Source organism: Lycium ferocissimum, chromosome 12, assembly GCF_029784015.1.
Source record: "Lycium ferocissimum isolate CSIRO_LF1 chromosome 12, AGI_CSIRO_Lferr_CH_V1, whole genome shotgun sequence".
NCBI lineage: Eukaryota > Viridiplantae > Streptophyta > Magnoliopsida > Solanales > Solanaceae > Lycium > Lycium ferocissimum.
Window position 1 is genome coordinate 27,253,486 of NC_081353.1, and position 12,909 is coordinate 27,266,394.

Consider the following 12,909-nt stretch of genomic DNA (forward strand, 5'->3'; position numbering starts at 1 on the left):
GATCTACGTTAGAATACGAATCTAAGGACACCCATATTGCTATATTTATATTTGAAACCCAAAACGCACCCCAAAAAATGGCCTTGGGCCCACGAGGGCAAGATTGGAATTTTCTTGAAAAATAATTTCACCCATTATCTAAGGATCATACATTTTCTTAAAATTGATTAATTTCATCCATAAATGGATTCTCAAATCACTAATTCTCCTTTCTTAGGACTAGGACTCGAAACCTCTAATTTCTCCAAAATCTTAATTGTCAATTTCATATAACTAATATAATAAACCGTCATTCCAAAATAATAATAATAATAATGTTGGTAGAGTATAAATAAATAAATAAATAAAAACAAAAAGAAAAGAAGAAGAAGAAGAAGAAGAAGAAGAAGAAGAAAAAAAACAATCCAAAAGTGGTCATTATTGCCGTACGAGTTTTGCACAGAACAAGCAAGTTCCTTGAAATTAATTCTATAATCAAAAGTAGTCATTATTTTAGTACAAAAATTGCACAGAACAAGGAAATTGCATTCCTTGGATTCAATTTTATAATCAAAACTAGTCACTATTGTAGTACGAATTTTGCACAGAAAAAGCAAATTCCATTACTTGAAATCAATTCTCTATCATCATGTACATCAATTGTGAATAATCATTTCGCATACTGTCAATAACAGATCCTCATTGCCAAGATGTGTTGGAAACAGAATATACCATTTGTCATTTATTTATTTATTTATTTCTCTTTGAAGAAACCAAAGTATAACTCCAAAATAGTGGAATGTTGAACATATGAAATGTAAGCCATGTAGCTCATTTAGTGCACCAAACCATGAAAAGGGGTCCGAGTTCAATTACCAAACGAAAAGAAAAACAGTATGTTTTCGACTTTTCGTCATGTGTGGCTGTTTTCACACTGTCAACTCAGAGAGAGATAATTGTCACCAATGCAATGAAGATATGTAAACAAAAATTGCTTTCCGTACCATTTTCCTTGCCGAAAATTTTGTTTCGTAGCACCAGATGGGAAATTACACTTTCCAGCTGCTAAAACAACAATCTGCAGATGCACTCATCAAGCATCAGATAACTAATAATTGAAAAAGAAAAATTAATTGAAATACAACTAACATGACTCCAGTATAAAAGGACGTGCATCAAAATATACAATTCACTTCACCTACATCAGATAACTAGCTATGCATCTAAGTAATATTCAAATACTCTTCCATCTAGTCCTACATCTCCTTCCCTCTCTCCCCTTGTTCCTTTTATTTTTCAAGTTTCCAAGACATGTCCGCCCTTTCATTTCTCTGTTCGTGTCATTTTCCGAGGGTCTTTTGGAAACAGCCTCCCTATCTTCCGAGATAGGGGTAAGGTCTGCGTACACTTTTCCCTCCCCAGACCCCCACATTGTGGGATTTCACTGGATATGTTGCCCTATCTTCCGAGATAGGGATAAGGTTCAGTACGCTTTTCCCTCCCGCACCCCACATTGTGGGATTTCACTGGGTATGTTGTTGTCATTCGTGTCATTTTCATGGTGGCTACTGGAGATTATCCATTAAACACAGTGGCAGAGCTAGTTCGCCTACGGGTTCGGCAAAACCCAGTAGCTTTGGCTCAGATCTTGTATTTGTGTTTAAAACTCCACTTAATATGCATACATAATTTATCAAGAACCCAATAAACTCGCGTTTTCTAATCCAAAAGTAACCCATAAACTCAATATCCTAATTTCGCCTTTGATTAAACATAGTTTAGCAAACATAACATCAATTTATAAAAACAGGCTTGCCCTCTTTTGTTACACATTAAAAAGTTCCATCTGTCACCATAAAAACACGAACGTAGGATCATCATTTTCAATTTTAAGTTTTTTTTTTTTTTTTTTTTTTCAAAAAAATTGCATAAGCAAGAGCTCCAAACTAGCATTCTTCCGTAATTTTTAAGTTTTAACTGAATTATGAAATCAATTGAAGATTTCCAGATTTTTAAAAAATATTTGTAATCACAGCTGTAATTAACAAGTATCATCATAATTAATACTTCTCCAGTAACAGAAACAATTTCAACGGCAATCATCAATTAATTAATGTGAAATTATGATCATAACAGTACCAAAAGAGAAAATAGAGAAGGGGGGGGGGGGAGTGAAGGAAAATGAACTTCGAGGGCATAATAGTAATTTTACTCACTGGATTTGGGAGAAGAGAGAGGTAATCGCACCAAACTTTTTCCGGTGAAGACTGAAGAAGAAGTGAATGAGAATCAAACTAATTTGGCTGTAATTAGTTGAAGATGGGCTTAATGATGGCTTTCTCATTTAATTGGACCCAATAGTAACCCAATTCATTGGGCCGTTTCTTGTAACCAATTTTACTTACATTGGACCAATGATTTCGATCATCCTCATAGTTTTCGAGAAAATTTCCATAAATAGCTATAGTTTACGGCATAATTATGAATCGTAGCTATAATTTGCGTATTTAAGAAAAGTAGCTACAGTTGTTGCATCAGGCGGAAGAGTTGTATCACGCGGGTATGTATGAGTTGTATCAGCGAAAGATTGTATCAAGTTAAGTGTATTAGCAGATAATAAGATATCAGATCAAAGATAATCTAAGAAGAGCTGTATTCGGCACATACTGTATCAGCTCATACAGTTACGCGTGCTACAAAACACAAAATGTAGCTACGTTTCGTAATTTTTTGAATTTATAGCTATGTATCGTAAATACAATCTAAATATTTGTCACGTCCCATAATTTTTCCTTTTCCATACAACAAGATTTATCTATTAATTAGGTCTCTCCAAACAACAACTACTTGATCTCTTTATTTTGCAAACGAGCAACTGCGTACACTATAACCAGTTGTATGAATAAGATATGCAAATGTTTATTTCTCTTTTTTTTCTTTTTTTTCTTTTCAAATGTTTATTTCTATCTATTTGAATCAATAGGAGATCATATCGTCTTTGTGACTCAGAGATATGATTATGGCATTTTATGTAAATGTGTTTGTTGCCATAACCTGACGAGATCAAGCGGGTAATCTGTTATAACAAGTTAAATTATATTAATAGAGTAATTTTTACTATCAGTTGGTATAAGTTAAAATTTTATCTTTATATTGTCCGATGCAGTCATATGTTTATTTGTTGACAATAAAATATGATACTCTTTGTGAAAAATATTTTGTTGCATTTTCATATGGATGTTTGGACTCGTGTCCGATGCTATATGATTTAACTATGATGATGATTTTGGCAAATTACTTTGCAAATGAGTTCTCTTAGGCACTTTGTATCCAAATGATTCTTTGTTTTGAAATTGATGGAACATAATGGATTTTGCACTACTATTTTGCCAACTTATTAATGTTCTTAGCAAATAATTAAAACGGTAAACTTTACGTAGAGCAAATATTCTCGAGTTCAGACTAGTATTATTTACTCCCCTACGTGGCTATTCTTTTTTTTAATTCAAACATAAATTTTTTATTCATGCATCGGCAAAGAAAAAAAGTCACAAGTTTCATATACAAGCCATGTGGGAAACTGTTTATTTGGCGAAGAAATCCCATATACTAAAGTTTTCGAAAAATTAGCCAGAACATGACGACATTTATTCCTTTCAATAACAAAAAAAAAGGAACTACATATAGCTAGGTTGTCTCCTCAGATGACCAATATATTCACATATGCTATGCACAATCCGAGCTGATGATTATATCAAACTCTATACTATATATCATTACCAATTCTTTCTCATTCAATATAATATGAATTTTCCTCCAACCTTTACGAATGACAATGTGCAAATACTTTTTTAATTAACCACAATAACTTTAGCAATTATTGGCTGATTGAATTAGGCATGAGCATCAATTCCCACCGCACCAATACTTGTTTTATACGTGAAAACTTGTTTTATACGTGAAAACAACTTTTTTGTTTTTAGATCTTAATATTCTCAAATTAAGCTCATCCAATTAATTTCTAGGAGTATCACTTTTTGAGTGCTTACTTAAAGATGTTATTGAATTAGGCATGAGCATCAATTCCCACGGCACCAATACTTGTTTTATACGTGAAAACAACTTTTTTGTTCTTAGATCTTAATATTCTCAAATTAAGCTCATCCGATTAATTTCTAGGAGTATCACTTTTTGAGTGCTTACTTAAAGATGTTATTGAATTAGGCATGAGCACCAATTCCCACCGCACCAATACTTGTTTTATACGTGAAAAAAAAATTTTTGTTCTTAGATCTTAATATTCTCAAATTAAGCTCGTCCAATTAATTTCTAGGAGTATCACTTTTTGAGTGCTTACTTAAAGATGATATTGAAACTTTACCTAATTTAATGGATACTCTTCCAACTTATGATCATGGTGCAAGTATCATTAAAGGTGTCCAGAATTCAAAGACTTGTTGAAATACCCTACTTTATAATTAATCCACCAACGTTGATGATAATTAATAACCTATTTCCCAAAGAAGGAATAATTCCAAGAATGATGCTAGTATATATGAAAACCTTTGACAATGACATTATCTTGGAAAAAATGTTTCTTTAGTTTTTCCTTTTAATTTGTGGTCCGCATTGTCTTAAGAGTAATCCATCAGAAAGTTCTTTGGCTCCAATTAGTTCAACTTGCTAACGAATTTGAGGCTTTTGCGAATTACTTGGTTTATTTTGAATTAAGATATGGATATATTCCAACAAATTTAATAATTCACAGGGAACGTTTTTCTTTAGTTTTTTACAGTCTACTACATTAAACTAAGAGGATTACACAACAAGAGTTAGAGCCCCGTTCAAATTAATTAAAATATATACTACTTGGTTGGTTTTAGTCTGGAAAAAAACATGAATATTACACTTTATTAATTTTTTTCTTTCTCAACTTTTTGCTGTAGTAACATTTTTCTTCTGCTGATCTAGTAATTAAAAGATTTAAGGTAGGTAACAAAAGACCTATACAAGACCTCACCTTTAGACATGTGAACCAATATGATCTTCCAGAACATAGGGGGTTTAGTGTAATTCTACAAATCCAGTGTTAGGTAGTTGTGTATTAACAAACTTTGGGGGCAAAATCAATATAATTAGTTAAGAAGACTAATATGAAGACAAGACTTCTTTTTTAATGATAGTGAAATCCAATTCTTGAAAATATCTCAGGTATTAGATTCCAGCACTAGTGGTCCATAACTCCAGCAAATTCAAATCTATTTATTGTCCTTGTGGTTTGTTAATGACCTACCTGCCATGTGCCAAAACAATAAAAATGACCCATAATTTATTTGGTATTGGTTTTTCGATTTATTATCAGGTGTTCGATATCAATTTTGAGGTCTGATTAATTTTAGATTCGTGTTGAGTAAAAACTACGAAAGTGAAAACCACTTTCTATCATATTTTTTTTCATTCCCAAAATTTTAATCCAAAACCTCGAATGAAGGGTGTAACGAGAATTCTATGCATCCATCAAACTCATGGAGTTTCCACTAATAAAAGAGCTGAAAAGGACTCCTTAGTTAAACAAAGTCCAACAATACATAAGCCATCCTGGTCACTCCACGTGGCACCAAGACACATGTCAGACAAGGACAGATTACTTGACATTTGAATCATTAGAACACGGCTTGGCACATATAAAGATTTTCTCACACCACTAATAAATTATTATTATAATAATTATTTTTATAACGATTTATACGCACCTTGTCTAATTCAATTTGGGTAACTCTGTTTTTCCTTAATATTCGCAATTCGGTAACTCTACCCGTCAAAATATAGGCAAATATCATCTAGCTAATACATCAATACTAAATTTCACCTAATTTTATATGGATCATATTCCCCTAAGGACAACTGAATATGCCAAATATTACAATCTTAATTGCAGCTTTTCCAATTCGAATTTCATCTAAGCACAGGTATCTAATTAGTTTTTGTTTAAAACTTTTTGTTGACAATGTGCAAAAGAATAAAAAACAAGAAATATTTTCTTAAATTAATATGCAACTTGCTTCCTCTAATGATGTATAGATCCTCCTATCCTCCTCGTGGAGTATCTTCCTCTAATGGTCTTGATTAATTTAGATTCGTGTTGAGTAAGACTTATTAAAAGGAAAAATACTTGTCACTATTGCTTTACTATTACAGTGTTCGAACTTGAAACCTTTGATAAACCAGATGTAAAAGAATTCTATTTATCCCATTATCATAAAATTTCCACTAATAAACGAATTGAAAAAGACTTCTCAGATTAGTCAAAGTCGAACCTAGTTGATAACATGTGAACCACCCTGGTCCCTCCACGTGGCACCATTACATTTATCGGACAAAGACAAGTTACTTGACATTGAATCATCAGAACACTGCTTGGCACATATAAAGCTTTTTCTCACATCACTGTACTAAACTATTACTATTATTATTTTCATATAACAATTATTACTCCAATTAGTACTTACTATTTTCTACCGGCATAGCAGTTCAGTAACTCTACCTATTGAAGTGTAGGTGAAAAATACCTGGATGCATCAGTATTAAATATTTCCCCTTACTTTATATGCATGACATGTCCCAAAGGACAAAAGAATAGCCAAATATTACAATTTCAATTACAATGTTTTTAATTCAAGTTTCATCTAATTAGATTTTAGATTTTTGTTTTCTTGTTGACACTATGCAAAAGAATAAAAAACAAGCAATATTTTTTTGTTATTATTATTAATTGGCAACTTGCTTCCTCTAATGATGTATAGATCTTCCTTGTAGAGTATCTTACAAAAATGAATATATTAATAGACATGTATATATAAAATTAGTAGAGTCCCACCAATAAAACTGAGACATCAATTGTGTCATATACTTAAAGCATATTCAATCAACCCCCAACCCCCAGAATTTAAAACTTCAAGTTATTGCAATTTCACTAATGAAACTTCAAAAAAATGTTGTTTGCGTGAGCAAGGAAAACTTCTTTCCAAGTGCCAAAGGAAACTCCTCCCTAGTGTCTCAATGCGTATTGAAGCCTCGATTGATTTAGATGCACTTGTATTAAGATTTTTTTATACTCAAAACTCGAATTCGAAATCTCTGATTAAGGGTAGAAAGATCATATTCATCCACCACGACTGTTGGTGATGATTCCGTGTGGCACTTGATACATAAGTACGTTGGACATAATATCAATAGATTAAAGTCCACCTAGAAAAAAAAGAAAGCAAAAAATCGCCCCTCAGCCTTGGAACTTCATTTAAATTGGTTCCTAATGGCTAATACTTTTATAATTACAATAAGGAGTACTAAATAGTCCTCCAAGTCTTAAAAAGTAGAAACTTACTTTGATCAATCTAACAAAGATTTGTGTCGATATTGTGATTAACTTTTAAATGAGATGGTCGCACACTTTAATATGATAGTAGAGTAATCAAAGGTTCTAGAATTAAGTCTCACCATTACCAATTCTCGATTTTTTTAAAAGTGCTTAGCCTAAGAAAAAGTGTCTATCTCACACGTGAGCAGTCATATTGTAGGGTATAAAGCAAATTTACAAGTGTGCTCCCTCCTCGACATATTGATCAAAAGTCACACCACTGTGCAATCCCTCCGTTCTGAATTAAAGGTCTCAAATTCGAGCTCAGAAAATGGAAAAACCTCCTTTTAATGGGCTCTATGCGGGCAAATCTGGATAAGTCAGGCCAATAGATTTCGGATGCTGAATGCAAAGCCAAAGTGAAAAAGAGGATGAGAAGGTCACACGATCCAACACTTGTCTAGTATCTAAGTGAGAAAATATCCAGTTTTGTTGGAAGTTGCTGGACAAATGAAATCTTTTTTCAATATTGGAAGCAACCTCTTCATAGACCTCTAACACAAGCAACCTCTATTGTGACAATGACACTGTCACCAATTGAAAGAAACTAAGAAAGCCACAGAAGAATATATACAAAAAACAATTACATGAAAATAGAGTCAAAAAATCATAATCACACTTTTCTATTTCCACACAAAACTCCAAGAAAAATGCACCTTCACGTTTTTTTTTTTTTTTCTTATTTCTTGGCAATCCTCCATCTCTTATATTTTTTACCCATGGATCAGAATTTGACTAGCAAAATAATTACATCTTACAATGAGCACCAAGCCTTTGTGGCCAAAGAATGAACCTACTCTCTACATAATATGCTACTAGAAAGCAAACAAACTAGACTGTTATGCTAAATTAGGTTTGAAAATGAAGATGTCAACATATAAGGAATGTTGGCAAGAGGACCTCTCTGGCATGCCAATTCATGTATATCCTTCACAATATCAAATACAGCATTAGGTTGTGCGAGTTTAAGCGCGTTCGCTGACATCCTTTTCAGCTCATCGCTTTTGGTGGTAAACCATTCTGCAACGATCCGAGCTGTTTCTCTGGGGCGTCGCGTGAAAACACCAGCTCCATTGTCAACTACAAAGGGAACATTTCCCTTCTCCTGTAAATACACAAGAAAGTACAAATCAATAATAAGATTAAATATGCCACCAGGACTCGAAGTGAAGAATCAACTTCTAAAATTCACTAACTTGTCCGGGGATGTAGTCGTTCAGAATAATGGGAAGTCCCCTGATTAATGCTTCCGCAATTGTACCAGGTCCAGCCTATAAAGTGCAGAAACAGAACTTTTAGTCCAATTATCTCAATAATCATCGTGAACTCAGGCGACAGATTGACATACCTTTGTGATAATACAATCACAAGCACCCATCCACTTCTCCATCTGTTTCTGAAATCCTTTGATCTGACATTAACAAATACAATATAAGATATAGTAAGACCTCTCTAAAATAGGCATCCTCAATCTTAACATTTCACTATAACTGCCTAATTTTCTTTGGAACCGACTTTCGTATTATGTTATATGTTCTCTATAACAACATCTCGCTATAGCAGTCAAAAATATCTAGACAAATGACGCTGGTATAGAGAGGTTTGACTGTACTTGCCATTGTCAAGCCTACAGAAAGTGTATTAACAGAGTTAAGCAATTCCAGTTACCTGGACGGGGATGTTCCATTCGAGTGATTGTAATGTGGATGCTAGGGCTTCGTTGCGTCCACATATGACAATCATTTGACCTATAGGTTTGCCAAGTTGCTTATCGAAGAGTGCTTCTCCGAGAGCCTTTGCAGTTTTTTTCACAGGACCCATCCCTTCACCGCCACCCATCAGCAAAACCGCTGGCAATGTGGGGTCCATCTCAAGTTCTATTCTAAGGTCATCTTTGGAAAGAACTGCCCGGCAAAAAGAAGGCCGGATGGGCAAACCAAAAACACGTATTTGAGATTCTCCCAAGCGATCTAGTGAGGCTCTCTTTGCTACCTCCTCTGAGGGACAGTACAAACGATTGACTCCCGGATGAAACCTGAAATAGAAAGATTTCATATGTCGGATTGTTATATGAGATGAATGCATTAAACTTTTATAGAGTTCGTCAATAATTTACCATGTGCGATGGCAAGTGTTGAGATCCGTAATAACTGTTACAAAAATTACTTTTTTCTGCAGGCCTTGCCATTTAAGAACACATAAAGGAATGTGCTGCATAAGAGGATGAACACTAATGATTATGTCTGGCTTGTACTCCATCAGGCCAGCTTCTACCTCCCTATAAATTCAAAAATGCAAACAGAAATTAGTAAAACCCTGTGGAAGTAGGATGCTAAAAAGGCAAGTGTGTAATTAAATGTAGACAAAGTTATAGGTATGGCCTAACTACAGTACAAAAAGAATCTAGAAAGCAATAAAACTCAATGAGCATTCCCCTAGAAACAACATTGGACATATAACAACAGAAAATATCTATAACTTGAGACAAGGCAGAAAAAGTTAAAAGCAGAGGAGACAACAACATACTTTGCATAGAAGGCGGCAATAGCAGCAAGATAGACGGAGTGTATCCACCGAGGGGACGTGCCATGAAATGCGACGCTCCAAAGGCCAACATGTTTAACCATGAACTTGTATTGTTGCTCCATGTTGTTCAATGGCCAGCCTGTGTATTCCTTCCAAACATCCTTGACGAAAATCTGCATGTATTAGGCAAGACTTAGTTGAAATCATGGTAGGTCCAATACAGCAAAGACCTCTGTAAGGCATATGATTGCATGATTCAGAACCCCAAATACAAAATTGTCAAAAAGACAAAATTTTAATTATATGCACTAAACCTCAATAAGCTATAAAACTTAAGGCTTATTTCAATTGAGGGTGATGTGTATAATTCAAAGAGATTGACTCATTTTATGTAGTTAACCACCTAATAGACGCTTGAGAACATGCGTAAAATATTTTCCAAAATCGAACCATAAGTGTGTAATATAAACACTTTATCATGTATTCAGGTGTTCAATTGGAACAAACCATAGTTCGAGTGTCTAAATAAAATTTACTAACAAATTTAAGGACCGTCGATGTAATAAGCCTAAAAACAAATTGGAGAGAGGCTAAACTATGATTTTGTTCAAACCTTGTAACATCATTGTTAACATCAAACACGCAATGTGAATATCTAAAACAAGGTTTACTCAACAACTCTCATTTTAAGAATAAAAAATTTGATCTCATTAGTTGCCCAATGGGACCACACACCATTGATATGTAGTACTTAACAACTAAGCAAACAGATCACAGAAACTCAAAAAATTTCAAGAACCAAAAACCAAGCTGGTAAAAAACAAGAAAAATATCAACATATGCAAATAATTACTCCTTCCGTTTCAATTTATTTGTCTTACTTTTTAATCTGTTTTAAAAATATGTCACTTTCTATATTTAGCAGTTACTCTTTACACCCAACATTCTGACGTACTCTCTCCGTTGATATAGTTTAACTGGTACGGAATTTAAGAAAGAAATGAAGACTTTTGAAACTCGTGATCTAAAACAGGTAATAGATATTTGTGTGGTCGTAAACAATTTCCTTAAGGGGAAATTTTCAGTTGAGTTATTTCTAAATATAGGAATGTATCATTCTTTTTAGAACAAACTAAAACAAACAAAAAAAGTATATTGGGACAGAGAAAATATTTAACGCCATAAGATTCATAGGACCTTTGGAACATTATACGCGTCTTTTAAGAATACAAGATTCAAAAACATATTGAAACTGAGGGAGTAAAAGTTAGAAAAAAAAAAAAAAAAAAAACTTACCCTATATTGATCACCAAATTCTAAATTGAAAGCATCTCTAATTGCCTCAGCTGAAGCTCTATGACCACCACCAGTATCACTCATCAAAATAAGCACATTTTTAGTCCTTTCAGCACCAATTTGCACCATTTCCATGGTATCATCTTCATCTTCTTGAAAATCATATTTTAATCTTTTTTGGCTACTACCTCCAACAAATCCATAAACACCAACTCTCTCTAAAACAGTGTGTATTGATTTTCTAGGAGAAGTCACCTTAGTCACCATATTTTTAACCTCTTTTCTCACCAACTCTGTAATATATAAATTGGTTACTTGAAAATGTACTCCAAAGGGTCAAATACCAACCAGTAAAAGAAAGTAACAATTCAACTACCCTTTTTTTGCCTGAAGTTTAACAAAATTCAAGATTTGGATACCCTTTAAGACCCTTTTTCAAGAAGATGAAGTTTAGTAGGTAACTTTCTATTTCAGGCAAACGTAAAAAAAAAAAGAAGTAGAGTAAAGTTACAATAACATTATAAACTTCAAATCTTTTAAGAAAATCCAAGATTTTGACACACTTTAAGACTCTTTTTCTAAAAATGGAATCAGAGACTTCAACAACACAAGTAAGGATGAAATGGGATGGTTTAACAATTTTAAAAAAAAAAAAATCAAGATTTGGACACAATCTAAGACCCTTTTGCAGAAAATGGAAGAAATGGTGTGGTTTAACAATTTTTTATTTTTTTTTAAAATCAAGATTTGGACACCCTTTAGCAGAAAATGGTGTGGTTTAACAAATTTTAAGAAAATTCAAGATTTGGACACCTTTTAAGACCCTTTTTCATAAAATGGAGGAAATGGTATGGTTTAACAAATTCAAAGAAAAATCAAATTTTGGACACCCTTTAAGACCCTTTTTCATAAAATGGAGGAAACAGTGAGGTTTAACAAACTTTAAAAAACAATCAAGATTTGGTCACCCTTTAAGACCCTTTTTTCAGAAAATGAAGACTAAAGAGTTAGGACAGTACAAGTATGGAGGAAATATGGTGGTTTTTTCTGTTATAATAAGAGAGAGAGAGAGAGAGAGAGAAGAGGAGGAGGGAATTGTGCTGTTTTAGATACTGGAATTATGCTTTTCACTTCAAAAAAAAAATAAAAAATAAAGAAGAAACAATTATGGCGGAGTATTCACTTTTCAAGGATTTATAGACGTCGGATTCATCGTGTTTAATAATTTTGGGGTCTGAAATTTGGAATGATTCGCATATTGGGTAGGAAACTTCGAATGTTCGTATGGGAAAATTCGAATCTTTTTGTCACACAACTATTGGTACTACCAATGGTAATTTGAGTTATTTCGCTCCGACATAAATAGTGTGATATTTGAAATAAGTAGTGTGATATTTGAAATTAAATTTTTAAAAATATACTCTCTCCGTTTTAATTTACGTAAACTCATTTGATTATTACCGACATTTAAGAAAGAGTGAAGACTTTTGAAACTTGTGGTTCAAAATAAGTCTTGAATATTTATGTGGTTGTAAATCATTTCATAAAGTGAGTTAGGAAATAGGTCATTCATTTTGACACGGACTAAAAAGAACATAGGTTCACATAAATTGAAACAGAGGGAATATGAAAGTTGAAGTTATGTTGAACATGAAAATGCAATTCGTACTTTTGTGTGTCAAAATTTAAAA

The 12,909-nt window shown here is 33.2% G+C and overlaps 2 protein-coding genes across 3 annotated transcripts in view; both read right to left on the minus strand.

Annotated features, from left to right (window-relative positions):
* LOC132039866 (actin-related protein 2/3 complex subunit 3) overlaps positions 1-2,314 on the minus strand; it is a 14,472-nt gene extending 12,158 nt beyond the window's left edge. Inside the window, exons 1-2 of one of the 2 annotated variants that reach the window (XM_059430406.1) lie at positions 2,196-2,314; positions 984-1,057 (exon numbers count right to left, since the gene is read on the minus strand). In XM_059430406.1, the coding sequence (XP_059286389.1) occupies positions 984-986 (3 nt within the window). In that variant the 5' untranslated portion in view covers positions 987-1,057; positions 2,196-2,314. The remainder of the gene's footprint in view (positions 1-983; positions 1,058-2,195) is intronic. The other variant, XM_059430405.1, reaches the window with a different exon arrangement.
* A 5,676-nt stretch (positions 2,315-7,990) lies between these two features.
* LOC132039826 (monogalactosyldiacylglycerol synthase 2, chloroplastic-like) lies at positions 7,991-12,497 on the minus strand. Its single transcript, XM_059430351.1, has 7 exons — positions 11,219-12,497; positions 9,923-10,095; positions 9,513-9,674; positions 9,065-9,431; positions 8,745-8,807; positions 8,593-8,667; positions 7,991-8,501 (listed from the first exon to the last, which is right to left on the minus strand). Exons 1-7 carry the CDS (start codon positions 11,483-11,485, stop codon positions 8,241-8,243), a joined length of 1,368 nt encoding a protein of 455 aa, XP_059286334.1. The 5' UTR covers positions 11,486-12,497; the 3' UTR covers positions 7,991-8,240.
* Positions 12,498-12,909: the final 412 nt, after the last annotated feature.